The following is a 22,275-nucleotide window of genomic DNA, read 5'->3' on the forward strand; positions in this document are numbered from 1 at the left end:
CCTCGTCAACTTCGCGAACAACCTGGACCCGAACGGGGCCACTGTTCCGGCGTGGCCGCAGTACAGCGTCGCGAGCCGCAGCTGATGACGTTCGTGGACGGGCTCCGGAACCGGACGGAGATCACGACGGACGACTTCCGCAACGAGTCGATGGCGTACGTCGTCGAGCTTGCTCTCAAGTACCCCCTTTGAGGCGACGGTGTTGAGGGGCGGGCGCGGGGGCGTTCTACAGCTTGTTGGAGGGATTGTACGGTCTATGTCGCATGGTTGTCATCTGGGGTCCACCGCACTCGAAGTAAACGCTCATCACGGGCGGACGCTGTTTGCAATTCGTACGCAATGTCGTCCCTATGTCTTTCCCTATGACCAATCGCCTGCGAACTCGAGCCGCGCGTGTACGAGCGTCCCACTCACGTTCGTGCGGTATGCATCGAGGGACCAGCATAACAAATCATTGAGCACGAGGCTGGATGCGCCTTCGTCGCCGTGCTGCGCCAGCCCTCTTCTTGCCAATCCTGGGATCCGCGGCGCGCTCCCCGTGGGTGGCATGAAAACTTCAAAACCCCGATTTGGCCAGCTCCGTGTGGTCGCGGTAGAGAGAGAGAGAGAGAGGGAGAGAGGGCAGTTCAGTCACCTCCTCTACTGGAGGTGACCCCGGAACGCTACTTAGATAAGCACGGCAGCACGCCGACTCCCGCGCTGTCCTGTAGACGCCCCGTCGTCCGGCGAGTGGCCGCACGAGCACATGTCTAATATAGTATATACGAGAGAACTATTGAAGCAGTGAGCAGTCACAGCACATATGGAAAGTATGAATCACAAGGTCTGCCAGCAATGTCACCCTCCTCGTGGCTGAAATCTATCATTAGTTCGAGCACCTCAGGCCTGGGGGCTCCGATATGGCCACCGGCTCTTCCATCAGAAACCCATAGTATGCAACGTACGTCGATATAACGGCCTGAAAGCACGAGTGGTAAACGCTGCGTGACGCGTCGGGAGTGGAAGGCGTCAAGAGAGGACGGCACGCATGCCTGAGCGAGAGACGGGCTGCGGGAGTCGAACCAGTGTCACACCTGAACGCATCATCCTCCGGCTGTCCGAGAACCGTTGACACCAGGGAAGGAGAGCAAGCGATCCGTCGTGCTCTTGACAAACATATGGCGGTGTGCCGTCTGCCAGGAGTAGCCGTGCTCAGACGCCAGCTGTGCTGCCTACGTTCTCCCCACGCTCGATTCTTTTCCGAGGGCGACTTGATGGCCGTGTCGCACAGCCAGGACCCACGTTGGTCAAGAGGGACTGGCGATCTCTGTGGTAAAGCCGACCTATAGCGAAGAACAAGAAGGCATTCGCTTGCCGGCGCCTGACTCCGGCACCGGGCCGGCGTGCAGACAGTGATTCCAAGACGGAGGCTAATACGAAAAGTCCGTGATGATTCCACTAATCATAAAGTCCATGGTTCACAAATCTACTACAACAAGTGTCAGCGATATGAACAGCGAGACCAGTGGAGCAGAATGAGGTCAGAAAGATGCGGCACGTAAAACGTGCGCGAGGTAAGCCGGACGTAAGTCAAGCTCCTCCCCAAGCTCCAGCTGCACGCAAGTGTGCATCACGACGCTTCGGAGGGTCATATGGCCCCGGCGGGATGTCATCTTTACATTGGAGATGGAAATGGGACTCACAATATGTGATGTACAGGCAGCACGAGAGAATAGCAGCGAGTAGCAGACGACGCATTACATGTCATCGTCTTCATCCGTAAGTTCTTCTCCTGGACGTACGCCATGGTGGGAGTCGTGTCCCGGTTTCCTCGCCCACGAGTAGCCGTCCGTGTAGGGTTCTATGCGTAGAGGGATGATGAGCGTCCAAAGAGGGCTAGAATATGCATGGGGTCAGCGCGCTGAATGGAGTGAAAGCTTGAACGCAACATACTACCCATCCACTCCGACGTTGAAGAATAGCTGGAGGTTTTTGATGCGTCCCAGGTCGTAGCAGTTCACGAAGGTCTGGCCACTGTATGAGATCGAGCCGGAGCGATTTCGACAGCAAGAACTTACATCGCCTCGGCGACCCGCAAACCTTCTATACTGCTCATGGTCCTGGCTTTCTACCGATGTCTCGCCACACGAGATCATGTAAATCTGCCACCCGGCCATAGCGGTGACCGCCATCCACAAGACCCCCGCCAAGATGTATATCATGAGGAAAGCAACTGGGGGGACGACGTAGGGCCAACCTTGCTGGGGCGCGAACGTTGAGGGGTAAAACGCACGGAAAGAATGACTGGACGTACGTCGAACCAGCCCAGTGCTCTTAGTACGTGCTTCCACCCAAGAGTGACGTAGCATGCTGTCGAAACGACCATGTAAACCCTGCACGATGGTCAGATGTTACCAACCAGAAGATGACAGAGCTTTTGCCACGTACATGAACAGCACGAAATGCCGCTCGTTATGCACCCCGACGCATTGGTTGATCCCTGCACGCCAATACTTCAGACCTTGCCCACCGCACGCTCCCAGCGCGGTACTCACACTGCGCAACCTCGTCAGCACGGGAAAGCCCTCAAGCCAAGACGCGTACTCACAGGACAATGGTGGTCGTACTTCACACGCAGCGCCTGCAAATCCTGCAATGATGCGACCTCTCGCATCTGTGCCTCAGCCTCTTCTGCCTCTCCCAATGCAGGCGCATACACTCACCTCGGGCCGCATCTGCAGACACCGCTTGCAGCGCGTCGTCGTCGCGCGCGTCACGTTCACGTCGTCGGACCAGCGCACGCCCATGACCGCGCGCCGCACCGCGCTCTGCCGCTTCGTGCCCACAGCCATTTGGGGGAGCCCGACTGCTGCCGTGGGGAGTCGTCGACGAAGCCGGGGGGCACGGTGCAGACGAAGTAGTAGTGCGCGAAGAGGTTGAGGGCGATGAGCGCGCAGAGCGGGATCGAGAGCAGCGGGAGCGGGAGGTCAGGCGCGATGACGGTGACTGCAGAAGCATGGCGGCATGAGAAGGGTCTGAGGAGGTGGTGGGAACAAGGTAGGAGACTCACAGAAACAGACGGCACCGACGGAGATGAGGACGATGGCGAGAGCGACGAAGACGGGGCCCGCGGCGCCGGTGATGCGGTCGGCGGTGCGCTCGAGGCACTTGAAGCACCGGAAGACCTGGCGCGTGCACCACTGCGGCATCGCGGCTTGCGTGCGTGTGGGCCGGTCAATGTGGAAGTTGGGCGGATGGGGGAGAACAGGGGAAGGTGGAGAGGGGAAGACAGGGCAGTGGTGTTCGCTGTGCCTGATGCCGTTGGCGCCAGTGGCAGGCGACTCGACGCGTCGCTTGGCGCGAGTCCAAACGCCCATTTTCCGGGTACATGGCCGACAACCCGCCAGACCCGCTCCCCTTCGCCAACTTCGCAGGCAGCGTCCCCGAAGCCTTCGCCTCGAAACCGAGGACTCTCCAAAGCGCCGTCCAAGCATGGGCCCTCACTCGTGCCGAAGAGTCCCGCCGCCTCCTCTTCGCTCTCCTTTCCCTCCACAACAGCGTCGCCCCCATCTGCCTTAGACTGCCCACGGAGATCCTTACCACCATCTTCGTTCTCCATGCCGGGGAAGGCGACCCCATGGTTGTCGCACACGTCTGCCGCAGCTGGCGCGCCGTCGCTCTCGGCACCCCTCGCTTGTGGGCCGTCGTCGCCCAATCAAGGTCGCCCACGGCTCCCTTTTCTCAGCTCTACCGTTTTCCGTCCGGTACGCAGCTCGGAGAGGTTCATCCCCGTCTTAAATATATCAAGTCTGTTTTGGAATGGTCTCAACCCCACCCCCTTCACCTCTTCCTCGACGCGTTTCCGCTGCAAATCATCGAAGAGCTCGTCTCCCACGCCGGTCGACTAGTCGAGCTTGGAGTCTTGGTCAGTATGGAGAGCGATGTCCAATCCGTGCTCCAACTTCTGCGTCAGGAGAAAGCTACCAAACTCAAGACGATGTCGTTATGGCCACCTGTGGACCACGTGCCTTACGTGCGGACAAACGGTTGGGTCGGTCTTGCGAGCCTCCCTGCGCTCCAGACCTTAGGCCACATCCCCCTCGATCTTTTCTATTATATTTCTTGCCCCGAGCTGCGCGTGGCTCACATCACAAACCACTGTATCTTCTGGAAGCTCCGGACGAGTGTTCAAAACTGGTCACCGCCCTCCAGAAGTGCCCCAACCTTCGACATGTCTCCTTTGTGATATCTCTACTTCCTTACGACCAACGTCGCGAACTTACTCGGTGGCGGAGCGCCAAGACGGTCAATTTGCCTTCCCTTGAAACGCTCACTTTCGACGTTAGGACCGATCCAGCCATCGTTAGCGCCACCATGAAGCTTCTGTCCCTCCCCCCTCGCGTCAGCATCAGGACGATAACCCACTCCCTCCGTCACGACATCTGGATCGGGATTGGTGGGGACAAAGCGTTAGCGAAGATGCTCTTCCAGTCCGTCGCCAGCGTCTTTGTAGGCACTCTGGAGGCCGATCCAATAGAGCTCAGCGCCCTCAAGGTCCAATGCGGCCACCAGTACAATACCGATAGCTTTGTTTTCGATACCACTATACGGCGATCCTCCCCCTCCCCCTACGTCCCTGGATACGATTCAAATCCCACTCTCAAGTCCCACACGCCATCGGGGCCTTGCTTCCATCCTCTACAGCAATGCGACAGTCACACACCTCACTCTCCACCTCGATGACGATCTCAATCCGACGACCTCCGTCCCATCATCCTCCGTGGGTTTCCCTTCCTCGCTCAGCTGAACCTCGGCGGGTCATGTGCGTACGCCGTGCTCGAAGCGCTCGGGTTCATGGGCGACCCGTACGCGCCACCGCTCTGCCATCGCCTCCACACCCTGGTCGTCGAGTTCCCAACGAGCACCAGCTGGGACGATACTTCGCGCGATCACTCGAACAAGTTCTCCCAGGATCACCCGTACACTTCCTCGACATCGGACGACGAAGACACGCTGACGAGACGAGCTCGAGCGCCGAGCGTGGTGTTGTGGGATCTGGGGCGACAACGGGGGCTGCTCTTGAACACGCTCGGCCGGCGCGCGCTACGTGGGGCGCGTCTCACGTCGCTGCACTGGAATATGCGTGCGTGGAACGGGAAGACGATGTATGGGTTTGAGTGGCCGGAGTCAGTGGCCGTCTACGACTACGCCCTGGACCCGGAGGAATGCGACTTGACGGGGCTTCAGGAGCTGGTGGACGGCGAGGTGACGTTTGAAGGCGTCACGTACGTGCTCCGTCCTGTCGTCAATATATGTGAGTTTGGAGTTTCTCCTTCCTCGGCACTCGTTCAACTTCTGACGATCTCGCGCCCAGAACTCGCCTCCTTCGACTCGCTTCCGACTAGACATCCTTTCTCCCCGCCCTGTCTACTACCCCTGCTTATTTCAAACTGGCCTTCCTCTACTTTGGTGGCTGAACGACGCGGTCTCGGGTAACGGGCCTTCAGATCTCGCATTGAATGTGAGTTTTTTTCATATATTTTATCGCATCGCGCTGACATAGTTGTTTCTAGTGTCCAACACTGATGTGGCGAGGCGTGACGCGTTTAGAGCCTGGGTTATCTATATATTGTAGAACGCAACTTGGAGCTCGACGCTGTCATGTTTGTGTCTATCATAAAAGTTTGTGGTTTACTTCGTGCCGATGATTCTCGATTTACCTTCCGCTGGCAAGCAGTGTGCGCTGGGCTACTGGACACCGCTTGACAGGCCCTTTGGAAGGCGTGATCCGCGCGACCGAGAGGCTAGCAGCCTGTTTGCGTCGACTGCGGTCGGCTGCCACCTTGAGGAGAATACTTCGCTGTGCCTGACGATATATGCGGTTCTCACCGCTTGTTTAAGGAGTCGCAGGTCACCGGACGCAATCGTCTCACGAAGCCCTTCGATGAGGTGATTCACTCTCACTCTCGCGTGTGACATCAATGCTATTTATCTCCTCGTATCCTGGCTGAACTACTTCTATTTGCAGCGCTGGAAGGAAGTGGGGACGACGCAGTACCTGTCCTGGCTTTACTCTCATCGCCCATCTCCCTAGCGCTGCTCGTCGCCAACATGCCCGTTGCCGTCCCAGCGCCCGAGCTCGGCCAGTTTAACTACGTCCCGGAGACAAAGGTTCGAAGCTGTTTCCCCTTGCCTCGCTTATCAACGGCGCTGATCGAGATTCAATCGGCAGGAGAAGCTCGACTGGGCCGATCTCACCACCCTCGACTTCAGCCTCTACGGATCGCCGAGGGCAAGAAACAGCTCGCCGACACCCTCGTCAAAGGCGTTCGTGAGCACGGCTTCTTTATGTCAAGAACTTCAACATCTCGCAGGAGCGCGTCAACCGCCAGTTCTCGCTGGGAAAGCAGTTCTACGAGCTGCCGTTGGAGGAGAAGTTGAAGTATGTACCGGCAAATCTGGTGAGTGCTTCGTCTGCTTCCTGCGTACACCCGTTCCTGAACGCAGGACGTGTGTAGACGAGGGAGGGTATAACGGTTATGTTGCCTCCGGTCGCCGCATGTGAGTATGTCCGCATGTCGGAGACTCCCTATCTAACGTCTTACGGTCAGTCTCGACGCCGAGTCCGGGATCAGAGACCGCATCGAGATCTACAACATTCCTAGTATGTGGAGCCACTTCTTTCTGCCATAGATAAGGCGATCCTTATTATGTGGTCGTATCTTAGAGTTTGACGGTTTCTTCACCCACAACCACCCATCCATCGTTCAAGACAATCTGGCGGAGATCGAGGAGTTCGCTAGGGTAAGCGCATCCTCTTCCTCTATCATCGCGGTTGACATCCCATATCCTAATTCCTTACCAGTCTCTCCACACCGAGGTGCTGAACCCTTTGCACATCTTGCTCGCGATTGCCCTCGAGCTCCCCGAGGACTACTTCCTCAAGATCCACGACTACTCCCGCAAGAGCGAGGACCACTTCCGGTACATGAAGTACACCAAGTTCACTCCCGAGGAGAACGCGAAAATCGGCCGCCTCTGGGGCCGGGGCCACACCGACCTCGGCTCGTGGACGCTGCTCTTCCGCCAGCCCGTCGCCGCGCTCCAGATCCGGCACCACACGACGAACGAGTGGAAGTGGGTGCGGCCGCAGGACGGGACGCTGACGGTGAACGCGTGCGACGCGCTCTCGTTCCTCACGGGCGGGTACGTGAAGAGCACCGTGCATCGGTACGTCGTTGCGCCCTCGGGTTCGATGAGAGGCGGAGGCTCACATGATGCGGACAGTGTCGCGGCGCCGCCGAAGGACCAGGAGCACGTTGACCGTCTTGGTATCCTCTACTTTTCCAGGTATGTCCTTTCTGTGCTGCTCTCAAGCTCCGTCAACCCTCATGGTGTCGGTCTGCAGGCCGAACAACGAAGTCAAGCTCGAGACCATAAAGGACTCTCCCGTCCTCCAGCGCGAAGGATTCGTCAAGAACCCTTTCGAAGAGTCCAGCAACCCTGCGCCCACCATGGAAGGTTGGTCGGCGTCCAGCTCGTCCGACCCGCTTCGCTCTCCCTCACATTGCCCGATTCCGGCTGCGTTGTGCCCATCTGGATCTGCGTACTGATGTTCCTCCCGCAGAGTGGACGTTCGCGAAGCAAAAGTGGCAGCGCGTCAACAACACGGTCCGCGGTGACCCCGAATACGAGAACGCGCAGATCGTACCCGGCTATTCGGAGAGGCGGTACGTATGATGGTGCAGAAAAGCGTTGCATTGTATATCTATGTGGACTGCTCGGAATAAGAGTGTATTGCGACTCGTAATCTCGACGTTGGCCGTACGCGGCATTGTCGGAAAAGCAGCGACGGCGTACAACAACAAAAGGTTGCATGTAAGCTATGTAACGATCGTGCGGCGCAGAGCGGCTGCGGCGACGGTATATGGTCCGGGCTATCCCCAGCTTCCAGTTGTCGCTGCCGCCGTCTAGTAGCCCACGGTTAACACTTGCAGGACTCTTGGACGACGAGCGACGTACGGAGTAGTCCAAATCCAACACCAGGGCCAAGATTCGGTAGGCGAAGAAGGCGAAGGAGCTTGCCAAACTATGACCCGCAAAACGTAGGGCAGGTCACCAACAGCCGCGCAACAGTGCGAGTTGGATTCAGACTCACCTGAGCCGATGCCGGATCTACTTGGCCTCTTCCTCTTCGCCTTCTTCGCCTCTATGATGAGCGGCGGTGCCTCTGAAGGCAACACGGGGAACACAGGTCGCGCGCCGTTCGACGAAGACCTAGCGGAGTCGGTGGAGCTTGTGTTTGTACTCTTGGAGGTCTTTTGCGACGTCCCGACGCGACCGTTGGAGACGATGGCCCTACGGTGAAGGGTTCTGCCCATATCGGATCGTCTGAAGTGAAAGGGAGGAGGTCGCAGCGCGAAGAAGAGGCGGTGTGGGGGAGAGCAAGCGGTGTACACACCCTATATGTGGACATCTCGACCACCCAAGGACCACGAGGCAGCACACCGCTCATGTGCCTGACTCGACCCATCTCGAGGCTAGCATCGTCAACATGACTTTGCTCTCCTCGATGCTCTTCGCCCGCCACGAGACGCATCCCCGGGGAATGTCTCGTCCTATATACCCTCACCAACATGAGAGGTCGATACCGCACTAACACACAAACTCCACGACAGGGACGTCGATGTTGACTCCAGGAGACATGCGCATTGAGCGGAGTAGGGGTCGCTTGCAAGTTGCCATACAAGGAAGGGAGACACTGCCCATGCGTGGCTTTGGTTGGGAGAGCGATGAACATCGTGGTCGGGAGAGAAGGGAATGCGCAGTGGTGATGCAGAGCGATGGTTTGAACGGGGATTCGCCGCCTTCGGTTCACGCCGCAGGAAATGACGCTTGGGAAAGACAGCGGCTATGTAAAACAAAGAATAACAGCCTTGTCGATACTGCGCCTTCATGACGTAAGCTCAAGAAGCAGACACACAAAACATACCAGTGCGTACCTCTACCGCGTACCCCAATGCCAGGTCCATCCCTCAGTGACTCCCAGATACTATATTTTCTCGTCCTCTACCTCGCACACGAGACAACCAGGAGAACTTACGAATGTCGGAGCGAACACCGTTCGACCTCGAGGTAACGCCTGTATTGAAACGTGGCTAGCACAGGTGTTGTTGAAGTAGGTTTGAGGTTCGAGGGAGTGGGATAACGTTGGATTGTGGACATGAATGATACAAAAAAGGCCGAGAAGGATGAGGGTTGATGAGGGGCGGAAGAGAGAGATCTAGAGTCGCACGGTGGCGCCCGGGCTCGGGTGCTCACCGGTCACCGCGAGACCTCGCGAGACCGACCACTCCGCGCGCGCGCGCGATCGACGCTGCATTTGAAGTTGCAACTTGGTTTCATCCTGCCCTGTGCGCCACACCCTCCGCTCTCTGTGTGACTTAGGCCCGCATGCAGCCCGGCTGGGTCGAACTCACGTGCTTATGAGGAAGCGATAAACTACTCCTGGCGCAAGGGGCGTACTTTGTCGATCCAACTGCCGATGTGTCTCTCGCCACAGGTTGAAGAACACAAATCCAGTCATATGCGCCACTGTCACCATACAACGTGTGCGCCTGGCAGATGACAAGCGTCCGCATAATCCCTCCAACAAGCTGTAGAACGCCCCCGCGCCCGCCTCCTCAACACCGTCGCCTCAAAGGGGGTACTTGAGAGCAAGCTCGACGACGTACGCCATCGACTCGTTGCGGAAGTCGTCCGTCGTGATCTCCGTCCGGTTCCGGAGCCCGTCCACGAACGTCATCAGCTGCGGCTCAGCGACGCTGTACTGCGGCCACACCGGAACAGTGGCCCCGTTCGGGTCCAGGTTGTTCGCGAAGTTGACGAGGTAGTCCGTGAGCTCCGCCGGTCCGAATACGTTCAACAGGTCCGAGGCGTGTACCGAGCCGAGGGTGGGGACCCACTTGAAGCGCTTGCTCACTACCAGTGCCGGTGTCAGTATCAAGTTCGAGTCGGGACCTGGGGAGTAGAACGCACGGAAGGAGTACACAGGCTGGTCGTCGGCGCGCTGCTGGATGAAGAACCGGCGGGCGGCGTTGAACACGAGGTCGCCCTGGAAGGCGCGATGCGCTTGAACTGGGGCGTGATCGCGTTGCGGTCGCCGGTGTCGAACGGGAGCCCTGGGTGACGTCGCTGGGTAGGCGGAGAGGAGTGTGTCGAGCTCGGCGTCGGTGATGTCGGGGACGTAGATCTCCTTGATGTACTGCGCGAACTGTCGTCCGTCGTCACGTTCTGTGACGACAGCGAGAAGACGTGCCTTCGTCGTCACAGTCCTGCACGTGAAGCGGTCAGCATTGAAGGACTCAGGCGTGCGACCACATGAAGCGAAAAAAACAGACCCCGGATACGAAAGGCACGTCAGCAACGCTGCCGTCAAGGACGAGTTGCTGCGGCGCATCGTGAGGAAGACCCATCTACACGGGGGAGCCACGCGAGCCTGAGGGACTGGTACGAGAAAATGGAGGGCGATGCGTCGACGGCCTGTTTGAGCAGATCGAAGTCGACTTCCCGAGGCACTGAAGCGTATCTAGGGCGTCGTGGCAGTCGGTCTGGTTCACTATCGCGTCATAGTCGCCCTGGCCGTGCTCGATGTCGCCGACCGGAATGGGCGAGCCGCTCTGCATGAACGCCCCGCGGAAGAGACCCTCGGTGTCACCGCCGTTGGTGATCATGTGCATCGCAACGGAAATCGCACCCGCACTCTCGCCCCAGCTGACGTTTGCAGGCAAGGGTCAGCGTACGCGGTCGGAGAAGTGGAGGACCGAAAGACGTAGACGCACATGGTGACCTTGCTCGGGTCCCCTCCGAACTGAGAAATGTATTTCTGCACCCAGTGGAGAGCGAGACGCTCTGGAGAGAATTTTAGTTAGACGTGTCTCTCGAGGAAGGGAAGACGTCGCTCACGGTCTTGGAGGCCGAGGTTGCCGACGCCAGCTTCCTTGACTTCCTTACTGGCGAGGAAGCCGTACGCTGTGTGCATACGTTAAAATCCTGGAATGGAAGATGCTCGGGATCAAAACCCTACCAGAGACACTGTAAGAAACCATGAGCCGACGCTTCGACATTTTCCGGATGAGAGCACTCACCGATAGTTCATGCTCACGAAGATTGTCGGCTCGTTCATAGCAATCGACCGCTTCACCACAACACCCCTTTCGCCCTAAACACGTAATTCGTTAGCATTTCCTCGTTTGAAAGCGTATAACACGTACATGCTCGAACCGCCGACCTGAAATCCGCCTGCGCATCAATTGAGTCAGTCGGTTCGTTTACGCTACCCATGCACAGGACCCAGGTGACTCGGTCTTACCTCCGAATATCCACTAGTATATTGTTAGTCAATCATTGACGATGAACTAAAAAGGGACTGACCACGGCGACAGGCAGGTCGTCTCCAATCTGGGCTCCATTAGGAACGATCACGTTCAACGAGAGACCTGCGGCAAACCAAGCATAGCTCGTCAGCAACTGCACATCCAGCGTATACTTCCGTAGTGCACGTACAATCTTCGTCGGAGGTCTCGACACTGGCGAACATGGTGGTGTTCGCGTAGTCTACGACATCCGAGGGGAGCTCGGCGAGGTTCTGGGCCTGCTGGGGGCACGACGGCCCGTACGCGGACACGTTATAGGTACCGGTGTACGCGTCGACAGCGACGGGAGATTGAAACGCAAGTTTTCGGTTCTGCGAGGAAAGGCGAATGAGCCAAACGGCGAGGTGTGAGGAGACAGAGACGTACGGAGGCTTGCCGAATGGAATGCCGAGGAAGTTGTTCACGTCGCCGTCCGCTTCACCCACGAAGGTGCCCTGGTCGAGGGTGACCGTCGGAGGGGCACGCTTCTCAAGCCTGTCTGCGGGCACGGCGAGAGCGGCAGCTGCGAGGAGAAGGAGCGAGCAGGAAACACGGATTGAGGGCATGGCGGGGGTGGGGGTGGAGGAAGACAAGCCGTTCAGCAAGGGGATGAGCGCAGAGTGGCAGCGAGGTCCTTGCAGAAAGTCGCGCACTGGGGGTGTGCTTTTTAAATCATGGGACTGTCGGGCGGTTGAAGCTGGTTTACCGGCAGCGGATTCGACCGAAAGCCCGAGGCAAATCAGGAATTGAAGCCAATGCACAGCCGCCGTGCGAGGTGCCGAAGAGTGATTGGGAGGCGCATGCGGCGAAGCATCATGGTCACCGGTTGAGTGGTTGTGAGAGCGAATGTCACATGGCCGGCGGTCGTGTTGTGCGGAGAGGACTGCTCTCGCCTATGCATTCCACGTGAGTCGGATGATGTGGGTTGCATGCAGGGACATTTGAGCACACTTTGAGGCTACTACAGCCTGCGCCGTGCCGATGCAAGCTGCTTGCACCGGAGGAGTGCCAGCAGAAGTCGGGTCATGAATCCAGCAGATGAGGTCAAGTATGGTTGAGAAGGATCGGAGGGGCTTTTCACCGAGCCTTGACATCAGGAAAAACCCAAATCCATAATGAGACGTTACTGAGGCTTGTAAGGGCTAATGAGCTGGATTATCACGTTATTCAGAAGTATTCTTTTTCGCTTACCCCTCTGCTAATGAGAGACCATTACATGGAGAATGAAGAATTAGTCACGAGGGTAGGCCCTCACCAGATGCACTTAGTCTCACTCATGCCCGTATATCACTCCTTCAGGTACTGGATATCGAGTAGTAGCACTCATCACACATAAAATATAGCGCAATTATGAATATGAATTCAACGTCTGACACACAGACCAGACCAGTATCTAGCGACAGCGACATAGATGTACCTATCAGCGGGGGATGATGGCGCAATGTAAACGGAACCAGGTGCTGTAGGTGCGTGCATAGAGACAGAGAACTTCGCGCGGTCTGAGTAGAGTTCATTGAACGTGTGGACCTCCTTCGCGAGGTATGGTCCGTTGGGCGCGCGCACGAATACGGGGTGCGCACCGCTCACGCCTAGGAACACATACGAGCACTCACGCCCGCCGCCGCCGCCACCGCAACCAACGTGCACGCACACGGGCGGCCCTTTCAAGCTTTTCGCTCACCGCCCATCCGCCAGTCCTCTCGCGGACCATGTCGAGCGCGCCACCCACGACGGCGTCGGCGTGCAGTCAGCGAGCACGCACCCGGTCCCGCTCGAGGGTACATTTGTCGTCTCCAGGGTCGACGACCTGCCCTCTGCTGTCCCTGGCGCAGGGGCGGGGGGCGGGGGCTCGTCTGTGCGACGTACCTGCGGAGGACACTGGTGTGGCTGTCACGCCACCCGCTGGCGGGACGCCGACACTGACGAGAACGAGGGGGTCGTCCCAGGGGCCGATGCGGCCTTGGAGCACGTACTTGCGCCAAGCCTGCGCGTATCCCACGGGGAAGTTCCTGTGTGTGCGTGAGGGCACGCGCGGGGGAGAAAATGGGTCAGCAAAGGAGAGGCAACGGAGGAAAATACGCTACCTCGTCAATGACGAAGATGCTTGTGATCCCAAAGCATGTCCACTCGGTGACCGTCCGTCAGACTCGCCGCGCGGGTCGGCGGGCTGGTTTGTCGTCTCCGCTCAAGAAAGGAACTGGCGTGGGCGCACCAAAATCGTCGTGCGTTCATCCCTCGTCCTCTTCAATCCAGGGCCGTCTGGGTCTTTGCCGGGCACGAGATAGCAGACGAAAGTGGACACACGCCGCTGGCTGCAGCGGCGGCACAAGCCCACGGTGAGTGGGGACACGGGCAGGGGATTGCGACTGAGGCACTCACAGATTCCCGAGATATCGGAGGAACGGGAGGTGGGTGGACCGCCGTCACGGTCGAAGATGGGTTGGCCTCGGGTGGAGGACTGGGTGTCGCAAGGAGCGTGACCAGTTGTTGGACCCCTGGGGCGGGCGAGAGGGGTCCCGGGTGACACCATGCAATCATAGGAGTAAGGTACTCACCACCTGGATGCCAAAATTGCACAGGCTAACACCGTCAGAGGTCTTGAACTGCGTGAAGATGAGTGTTGTCCGGAGTAGATCACGCACTCGGGGAGGGGCTACGGGGCCCTTGCCATGGGCTCTGGAAGGGGGCAGCCGGCAACCATGGGGCTCTCGACGGCGGGGTCGAGTTGCATAGGGATGTCCTCGTTTATGTCTATGGGGCCGTATGGGTCGAGGGAGGCGCCGGTCGAGCAGTCATCGTCGTGGTCGTGGTCGAGGTCTGAGAACTGGGCCGCGGAGAACAACGACACCGTAGTTTGACGGAGGAGGAGGAGGAGGAGGAGGAGTGTGGTGGTGGTGGTGGTGGTGATGGCAGCTTGGAGTCTCGGTCTGAGACGACGCAAGGACGCGTGTCACCGAGGAGTCGGAGTTGTCACCGTCGCCGAGTCGTCACGCGTCATGCTTGGGCGCTATTTGGCGTGCCAACCGCGTTGCGTCCTCGACGTGTTGAGTCACCGCTCTGCTGTCACTTCCATCTAGTCTCCTCTCCTTCTATCCCTCTGGTCCCAGATCTCAGGGGTTGCTCAGGTTCGTGTCGTCTTCTCGGATGAATGAACTCCGCCTCAACTGACTCTGCTTGTTTGCATGATGCCCTCCTCGAGAATCGAAGGAGAAGCGGGCGTAGGTGTGTTGCCAAGCTTCCACGTGCTATTCCGCACTTTGACTGGAGCCAACACTCTCCTGGCTTCGTCTCCTCTGCCTCCTCACTGCCGTATCTGGTCCCTCTGCTGCTCGCCACCCCTCGTTGTTCAAGAAGCGGCCATCCGGCGGCCCTCTGGCCCGGGCTCGCACCAACTTAGTGGACGTGAGTTCCCGTGCCTCTTCCTTGTGCTTTGCCTGTATTTTTAATCTCCCACCTTCCCCCTAACTAGGACCTGTACTACAGTCATGAAGAGACTACGAAGATCTGCGCGCGATTTAAGTTGTCACGCGTTTCTTTGCTCCCCGTCCCGTTCCTGGGCACGCGGAGCAAGCTCCTCGTCCGGTTCGCACCATCGTCGGTGTCGGTGTCCACCTTCCCCGCGTCGAGCACGCCTCATCGACGCCGCTCGGCGACGAGGTGCTTTGAGGTTCTCTGCTACCGGATGCAGGGCGCAAAGATCAGGCGCGATGTGACGGCCATTGACTCACGAGCTTGTGGGCGCGCCTGGGTGAGTGCGACGTTCTGACGCTCCACGACGGCTGCCGGATCGTCAATGCGCTCGTTGCGCGGCCTCTGTGACGAGTGCTACGGCTGCTTCAGCTTCAATCCGATTGTTGTCAGCCGTGGTGCTATGGTCAAAGCACGCGTCCACTCACGACGGACCGCCACACACAGTGACAGTGCAACCGCGCGGCACTCCCGCAGCCTCAAAGCGTTCGTAGAGGGTCCACTCATCTTCCTTGTCAAGTTTTCCGCACACCTGCCCTGGTTCGTCGCCCTCTTTGTCCTCCTCTCCCAACCCGCGCTGAAGGGCAACCTCGACGCACTTGAGGGCGTGTACACGTCATTTCCAACTACTGCCACGCGCACACGCCGCCCACGCACACTCACTCCGCGAGCAACACTACACCTGACTCGCCGAGCTACGCGCTGATCCCACACTAGCACGTCTACTCGCTGGGCTGAAACGTCCCCGCCTCGTTACCCAAGCTCGTCATCGCGTTCGTCGCACTGCAAGGCAGCCTGTACGCGGAGAGATAGGTGACGGGGATATCGAGATCGGGTACGTATTCAGGTAAATTCTCGTTGACAAACCTATCGTAGGGTGTGCCATGGGTATCTGTACACTATCGCAGTACTTAGATCACGAAGCAATGGCAGCTTTATGTGTGTTCAATCTATGTGTGCTAATATGTCACGAGCAGTGGGGGAAGTCGTACACCTGGTGCTACTTGTCGAGATCCAGTCGAATGTATCATTATTGGCTAACTGCATGTACAGATATTCACTACAGCTGCTCAAACATGTCAAATTATGCCTCATTCACCCCATAAGCAACCAGAAGGAAGGTGATAGTGTCTGTAAACTGCGGTGAGTTGGAACAGCGGCAGTATTTCGGCGTATATCGGCTTACCAATATTTTACCTCTCAATAGGAATTTGGGTTTTTCCTGATGTGAAATGCGGGACGTACTTTCACATTGTTGTGTATACTACCTGGCAGGTCTTTATCTCCTGCTACGAGTGATGGTTTGATACGAGTCTGCGCACCCTATGAATCTCTAGTATCTGGCAGAAAGTGGACGATATACTCACGGGTTCAATCCCGTGACCAACATTCCGTTCTGTTCCAATACCTTCGCCCGCCGCTTGTGGGCGCTGATCAATGGTGAGCATACGAGAGGGAGGTGGAAACGATCACACGACACCTTCTTGAATTCGTCAAGAATCTCCTTCAGCAGGACGCAGACTTTGTCAAGGGACGCGTTCGCCTGATCGAACTGTGTGAGGAATTTTTTAGCTTCCGAACAGAGAAAAACAGGCATACTGGCAGCGTCACGGAGGAGGGTGTATCTTCAGGGAGGCGAGCCGTGTCTGAGGTTTGTTCAATGGACAAATGCGCCGAGGTCTGAGTGTGAGTGTATCAGCTGGTCGTTCGCGTTATTGGGTGATTCAAGTCTGTGCGTACCGGAGCGCGGAGTGAATCCTTGGCAGAGACGGTCGGCGAGGGTGGCATAGTGAAGCGACTGGGATGGAGTTTTCCCTGAGCACCCGACCTCACGAGATGGGATGTGTGAGTGGATGTGGGTGGGGAGCAGGACGGGGAGTGAGCGGTAGGTGAGCTGAAGAGAAAATACAGCCTACCCACGTTAGTAGACGCATGCGTTGACCGCGCAAACTGCGCCTGGCGCGCAGGTCCGCGGTCGGACGAAGGAGAGGGCTACGGTCGACGTTGGGCTCATGCTCATGCACCACACTCGCCAAACGTGGGCGTGCAGGATGGCCCTGCGCGTCCGTCTTCGCGTTCGACTCTGCACAGTTGTACCCCTCAGTCACCCACACGATGCTCGCGAGCATGACCCAGTGCGGCGCCAGGGATAGGCGCCAGTGGAGATGCGCCTCGAAGCGGGAACGCGAGCGGTGCGCACCATCTTCCTCTCCCTCTCTCTCTCGTTTCACGCTTCAAAGCTTCACACCCCGTTCAGGCGTCCGGCGGCACCTGGTGCCAGCCATCTCCTTCCCCCACTCCGCTGGCGGCGCTCACGACACGCGCGTCATTCCGGACTTTAAGAAGCTCGTCCATCCGCCTCCCCCACTTCGCGCCCTCCGCCGCGCACCTCACTCCCCTCCTGCTTCGCCCGCCTGGCCCGCCTCCCCGCAGGTGGACACCTGCGGCGTGTGGGTGGCGTCCACCCGGGCGTCCTCCACTCGGAGATGAGATCATGTTGGGGTCGCGATAAGTTACGGCGACCGCTAGCTCGGTGAGTATACCCCGTTTTGTGCTCTCCACCTCTACTTGACCCCCATCCACCTTGCTCTCCTCCGCTCTCGCACGGGACCTGTTCGCTTGCGGGCACGTCCGACTCGTGGGTGCGGCACGGCGTCGCTGCCGGCGGTCTTGTCCCCCACCCTCCACCTCGCCCCCTCCGCCCCCGCACCCGGAATCCTCGACTTCCTCCAGAGGATCCGGGTTCACCGTTCCCTACCCCTATCTGTCCCTCGCATGCCGCTCTCCCTCGCGCGCATCTCTGGAAAGCTCTCTCCACGCCAGCCCGTGATGCTCGACCTCCGTCTGGGTTGGCAGTACCTCAAACGAAGCCACGACACAATCCAGATGGACTGGCTCGGGCTCCCCTTGCAGTCGGCGGACGGGCTATACGCTAGCAGGACGCGTTCACGCTGCTCGGCGAGGGCGTACTCGACCACACGGAGGCGGCGGGCGTCGCACGGATGTACACAGACCTGCGCGTGTGCCAGTCGCGCGCGATCGCTTCTCCTCCTTCGACGAATCCTGCCGCTCGTCACCTTCACCGGCGACGACACGACGACGCGACGACACTCGTCGAATTCGATTCCGATACGCGTCCACCGTCCCGCACGCCGGTGGACAGTCCTGAGCAACGGCGGCAGTGCAGCTCGTCGCGCATGTCACAAACTCCAGCAGGCGCGCCCTGCCGCGAGTTTCTGGGGCGACGAAGTGGGTGGGTTGGAGCGCTACGAACTGCAGGTCCGCATGCTCCATTTTCTCGCCCCGCGGTCACTGACATCGTGCGATCTCTTCCTCCCGACAGCACTGCGGTGCTGGCACGGCCTTCGAGCGTGTGTCGGGCACGGGCACAGATGTTGACATCAACGTGAAGCCCGTGACCTGGACCGATCCCGCTCTGGTACAAAAATCAGTGAGTCTGTCTCGCACTGTGTGGAGCTACAACTACGTTCTCTGCGTTTTCCATCCCTTTGGATCCGAGGTCATCCTCGCCAAGGTCACGCTTCCTCGGATGAGGACGGTGTCCGACGTCCGTCTTTTCGGCCTTTTTCTCGCGCCCCGAAGCTCATCACTCACGCCCAGTCACTGTCGGATTCTTTGACGACATCTTCGTCCCTCTTGTCTACCTCCCGGAACCCTGCCCTTGTACGTGCCTCTTTGTTTATCCTGTCTTCCCCAACACCCATGTCCGTCCACCCCCAGCGACCCAAAAGAGCGAGCACACATCTGGCTGCTGCGATCAGAAGCAACCTCTTTCACGAACTCCTCGACTCGCCCCTGGGGCACCGGATGTACATCGACGTCGGCGATGTCCTCCTGGTCCGCGTCAACGCAGACGAGTACATGACGATGAGCCTGGACCAGCCGAAGGCGCATGAGGGCGTTCAACAGGCTCGTAAGGTGCGCCTGCCCCCATATACCGTCATCGTGAGTCTCTTCCCTACTTTCCCCTGTTCGCCAAAATAGCTTATGTCTGGTTTTGGTCCCAGTGCCCGATGTCAGAAGAGGGACTTGGCCCAGTTTTGTGGTGGAGAAACGCCGGCGTCGAAACAATGGACAAAGGCTGATGCGTAATCACACCGCACCTGGTTCGCCCACATCCTTCGGGAACACTATCCCATCCACTGTCCTCACCATACAGAACTACGCGAAGGATCGAATCCCAGACTCCCTCCAAACCAGTCATTTGACGTCCTCACGTGGTCCTGCGCGCCGAAAAGCATCGCTTCAACCCATGCACGACAAGAATTTTCTCGCGGTATATTCGTGGAGGTGCCCGGTAAAGCGGCAGGGTCACAACTAGAGGTAAGTATTCGACTATTTGTACCCTTGCATTTTGCTCATGACTTTTGCGCAGGTGGCAGCTGGAGATACGCTTCTTCTCGACCAGTCCTCGATACCACTCGCCGGGCGTGCTTTCGGATCGCGCCTTTGCGCCGAGAACCCACGCAACTTCCTCCCCGACTCTGGCCAACTCGCCTACCTGTCCACACCGCCGCCTACTCGCATATTCACGGTTCCGCCGGCTGTACATTGCATGCCTCTGGCGGAACGCAGCTCTCCCTTCACGCCTGCCGCGAACACGTCTGTTGTCATCGCGCCATCACTCCGTGTCGAGCGAGGATTCGACCATGGCTTCTTCTAATCGCTCATGGGCACGATCGCACGGAGGCTATGAGGGAGCCGCGAAAAGTACAGAGTGGGCGACGCGTCGACGAACACCACGTTTTGAGGGCCCTCGCAGGAAACCAGGCGTCTATCGATGGAGACGTCGAGACAGGAGTCATTCCGGTAAGCCTCACCGCTTATTGCGAGGTCTATACCAGCTGACGTATACTTTTGGAAACACTTCCACGAGCTCTTCCCACCCAAATCTGAACCTCCCGATGAAGCTCTCGCACACGTCCTGCGCGACGAGTCAATTCGTGCTCCCCCCAATCTTAGGACGACACTCACTACTCGTGCTTCAGCGAGACGTTTACGACAACCATCACCGTCGAACCCAACACGACGGGACCCTCTCCGTCACCGCCCGCCCCTTCCCGTCCACTGTGGCGGCCTCTCGCCCGGACGGTTTCTCGCCACCTTCGCTGCCGTATCCGCCGGGCTCGGATCCCATCGCCGGCGCACGTGCCCGCACGTCCATCATCCCTCAGCCCGCGCCCGCCTCGCCTTCGCGCACGTCCATTTCCATGCAAGCGCGATCTAGCCGCGCTCTACGCGCTACTCCGACTCGCGGGCGCGCAGCACCACGTCCCCGCTGCCCCACTGCGTTGTCCTCGCCCTCCGCCTCCGCCTCGCTCTTCACGTTGTAGTAGTATACCAATGAATGTATTTTCATCTCTAGCAATTACATGATTATACCCAATCGGGGGAGAGCGAGCACGGATGGCATTGCTGTAGGCTCAGATTGCGCGCGACGGCGCCTGGAGCTCCTCGCCCTCCCGTTGCGCCCGCGACAGCACCTCCGACCGCCGCTGGAGCCTGCCGCGCTGGCTCCCCTCGCTCGCGGCCGACCGCGGGCTCGACAGCACGTGGCCGTCCTTGACTCCGTCGTCGGCGTCGCACCGCACACCGGGGTCGCCGCGCGCTCAGGCGACGGCGGGTACACGGCGAGGATGAGGCTCGGGTCGTCGAGGGACATGTACGAGTCCCCCGCGGCATGATCGCCGTCCATGCGGAGCAGCGACGCCGTCCCGGGCAGCTTTCGCAGGCCCATCGGCGGGGCGTCCGCGACAGAAGGGAAAGAGGGGAGGGTGAGTGTGGAGCGCGGGCGGGGTCGTGGGGAGCGCCCGGGGCGCGCCTTTGTCCTCCGTCTCGGTGGCGATCCATGGGTGGTCCAGCGCGCTGGTGAGCGGCATGCGCTTGGTCGGCGAAGACGCGAGGAGCGCGCGGATGAAGCGCTCCGCTGTGTGTGCGGTCAACTCGCATGACGGGGAAGAGAGATGGGACACGCACCCTGCTCGCTCACGTCGTACTCGTACCGAGCGCCCACTGCACCCGTGTTCGGCGGGTTTGCGTCGAATAGGGTGCCCTGCGTGAGTTTGAGGAGAGACACTGGTCAGGGCGTTGCATCGATCGCGGCGCCCGAACGGACACAAAGACGATCACGCTAGCTGTCGACGACGTTCGAGTAACCGTCCGGTGCGGGGAACGCGTCGTGCACGGCCACCTCAGGCGCGGGGTATATTGGGGTGCTGCAGAACTTCTGGCTGCGTGTGTTGGCGACGAGGAACGCCGGCTCGCGATAGATGCTCCCCTTGAAGATTGTCTGGCCTTCGCTGGCCCAAAATCGGAGATCTTCACGTTGGGCGTGTATTGGTCCGTCAGGAGAATGTTCTCCGGCTTCAGGTCGCGGTGAACGATCCCTGGATCGTGCACTTACTGCAGACCATGATCAGAGGACGGTGAGGTGGTGGGTATAGAAGTGCTTACGGAGAGGGGGCCGCGGCGTCACAGGGTGATCCGCTGCGTCTCGGCCTCCGCTGTGACGACTGTGAGCGCATATACCAAGGCAGCAAATGAGGCGGAGGCGCACGCAGCTTGCGTTCGGTGTTGGTTATACACTTGAGCAAGTCTCCCGCCAGAGACGAGTTCCATCACTGGACCTGCATACCCAGGTCGTCAGAGCCGATCTGGGGGCGTCGTCAGGTGCAGTGCGGCGCAGGGAGATCACATACCCGCGGACCTCCCGCCCATCGAAAAGTCGGCAACCTTGACCGCGGCCCGCGCGGAGTGGTCCCTGTCCCACTCGATAGATCAGTGGGTGCTGCCTGCGGGCGGGCCGTCGCGTCGGTCAGCAGGGCACGCGCACAGAGGAGAGGGCGCGGACGCACGGATGGCTCACGGGCCTTTGTCGAGCACGGTGTTGCAAGGGATGGGCACGCCCCACGAGTCGTCGGCGTCAGCCGGATGTTCGGTCTGTGACACGAGCAGGGTCGCCGCCTGTGTCTCGAGGCGCTGTCTGCTCCGTCGTGGGTGGGGACCTATCCGGAACGAGATCAGCGAGAGGCGAGCGCATACAGCGGCAGAGGCGTACGCGGGAGGTGAGTCTGGCGATGACGTCGCCGTGACACGTCAGGGATAGTTCAGTGCGCCCATATCCTTTCCATGGCGGGTGGATTGCAGCAGATGTCGGATGGATGATCTGGGGGCGCCGCGCCAGATGTGCACCAAGGTAAATTCTGGTCAAGGTTGTGGGGACGCTGGACGGAGGTGGAGGAGGGACGGGAAGGCATCGCGACGCGGCCCGCGCGGAGTGGTCCCCGTCCCACTCGATCGAGCAGTGCGTTCCACCTGCGGGCGGTCGCGTCAGTCAGCTGGGGAGCTGCACACAGGAGCAGGCGCGGACGCACTGATCGCCCGCGAGCCTTTT

The 22,275-nt window shown here is 59.1% G+C and overlaps 7 protein-coding genes across 7 annotated transcripts; 3 read left to right on the top strand and 4 right to left on the bottom strand.

The window, feature by feature from the left end:
• Nucleotides 1-1,736: 1,736 nt before the first annotated feature.
• BXZ73DRAFT_94482 (DHHC palmitoyltransferase-domain-containing protein) lies at nucleotides 1,737-3,188 on the bottom strand (the record flags this gene model as incomplete). The annotated part of the gene is made up of 9 exons (XM_048026722.1): nucleotides 1,737-1,875; nucleotides 1,933-2,006; nucleotides 2,058-2,240; nucleotides 2,294-2,372; nucleotides 2,428-2,492; nucleotides 2,614-2,653; nucleotides 2,725-2,805; nucleotides 2,826-2,985; nucleotides 3,050-3,188. 9 exons carry the CDS (start codon nucleotides 3,186-3,188, stop codon nucleotides 1,737-1,739), a joined length of 960 nt encoding a protein of 319 aa, XP_047870634.1.
• Nucleotides 3,189-3,367: 179 nt separating this feature from the next.
• On the top strand, nucleotides 3,368-3,682 carry BXZ73DRAFT_60773 (uncharacterized protein; the record flags this gene model as incomplete). Its single annotated transcript, XM_048021712.1, has 1 exon — nucleotides 3,368-3,682. A coding segment is annotated over one exon (315 nt), but the record flags the coding sequence as incomplete, so codon positions are not given.
• Nucleotides 3,683-6,090: 2,408 nt separating this feature from the next.
• Nucleotides 6,091-7,719, top strand: BXZ73DRAFT_94483 (Clavaminate synthase-like protein; the record flags this gene model as incomplete). The annotated part of the gene is made up of 10 exons (XM_048026723.1): nucleotides 6,091-6,150; nucleotides 6,212-6,310; nucleotides 6,336-6,440; nucleotides 6,503-6,540; nucleotides 6,591-6,643; nucleotides 6,707-6,783; nucleotides 6,845-7,209; nucleotides 7,267-7,329; nucleotides 7,388-7,500; nucleotides 7,607-7,719. The coding sequence occupies 10 exons, from the start codon at nucleotides 6,091-6,093 to the stop codon at nucleotides 7,717-7,719; spliced, it is 1,086 nt and encodes a 361-aa protein (XP_047870636.1).
• Nucleotides 7,720-9,676: 1,957 nt separating this feature from the next.
• On the bottom strand, nucleotides 9,677-11,959 carry BXZ73DRAFT_94484 (carotenoid ester lipase precursor; the record flags this gene model as incomplete). Its single annotated transcript, XM_048026724.1, has 11 exons — nucleotides 9,677-9,960; nucleotides 10,018-10,252; nucleotides 10,380-10,427; nucleotides 10,459-10,521; nucleotides 10,599-10,752; nucleotides 10,821-10,890; nucleotides 10,945-10,991; nucleotides 11,127-11,200; nucleotides 11,249-11,269; nucleotides 11,413-11,477; nucleotides 11,545-11,959. The coding sequence occupies 11 exons, from the start codon at nucleotides 11,957-11,959 to the stop codon at nucleotides 9,677-9,679; spliced, it is 1,476 nt and encodes a 491-aa protein (XP_047870637.1).
• A 2,087-nt stretch (nucleotides 11,960-14,046) lies between these two features.
• BXZ73DRAFT_110417 (uncharacterized protein) lies at nucleotides 14,047-16,649 on the bottom strand (the record flags this gene model as incomplete). The annotated part of the gene is made up of 5 exons (XM_048017339.1): nucleotides 14,047-14,306; nucleotides 16,270-16,291; nucleotides 16,342-16,404; nucleotides 16,461-16,541; nucleotides 16,602-16,649. The coding sequence occupies 5 exons, from the start codon at nucleotides 16,647-16,649 to the stop codon at nucleotides 14,047-14,049; spliced, it is 474 nt and encodes a 157-aa protein (XP_047870638.1).
• Nucleotides 16,650-17,636: 987 nt separating this feature from the next.
• BXZ73DRAFT_110418 (uncharacterized protein) lies at nucleotides 17,637-19,545 on the top strand (the record flags this gene model as incomplete). Its single annotated transcript, XM_048017340.1, has 6 exons — nucleotides 17,637-17,773; nucleotides 18,044-18,140; nucleotides 18,205-18,429; nucleotides 18,483-18,545; nucleotides 18,603-18,827; nucleotides 19,258-19,545. The coding sequence occupies 6 exons, from the start codon at nucleotides 17,637-17,639 to the stop codon at nucleotides 19,543-19,545; spliced, it is 1,035 nt and encodes a 344-aa protein (XP_047870639.1).
• A 946-nt stretch (nucleotides 19,546-20,491) lies between these two features.
• On the bottom strand, nucleotides 20,492-21,295 carry BXZ73DRAFT_110419 (uncharacterized protein; the record flags this gene model as incomplete). The annotated part of the gene is made up of 4 exons (XM_048017341.1): nucleotides 20,492-20,808; nucleotides 20,859-20,934; nucleotides 21,025-21,245; nucleotides 21,286-21,295. 4 exons carry the CDS (start codon nucleotides 21,293-21,295, stop codon nucleotides 20,492-20,494), a joined length of 624 nt encoding a protein of 207 aa, XP_047870640.1.
• Between the last annotated feature and the right edge of the window lie 980 nt (nucleotides 21,296-22,275).

Source organism: Epithele typhae (genome assembly GCF_022376455.1).
Source record: "Epithele typhae strain CBS 203.58 chromosome Unknown BXZ73scaffold_363, whole genome shotgun sequence".
NCBI classification, from domain to species: domain Eukaryota; kingdom Fungi; phylum Basidiomycota; class Agaricomycetes; order Polyporales; family Epitheliaceae; genus Epithele; species Epithele typhae.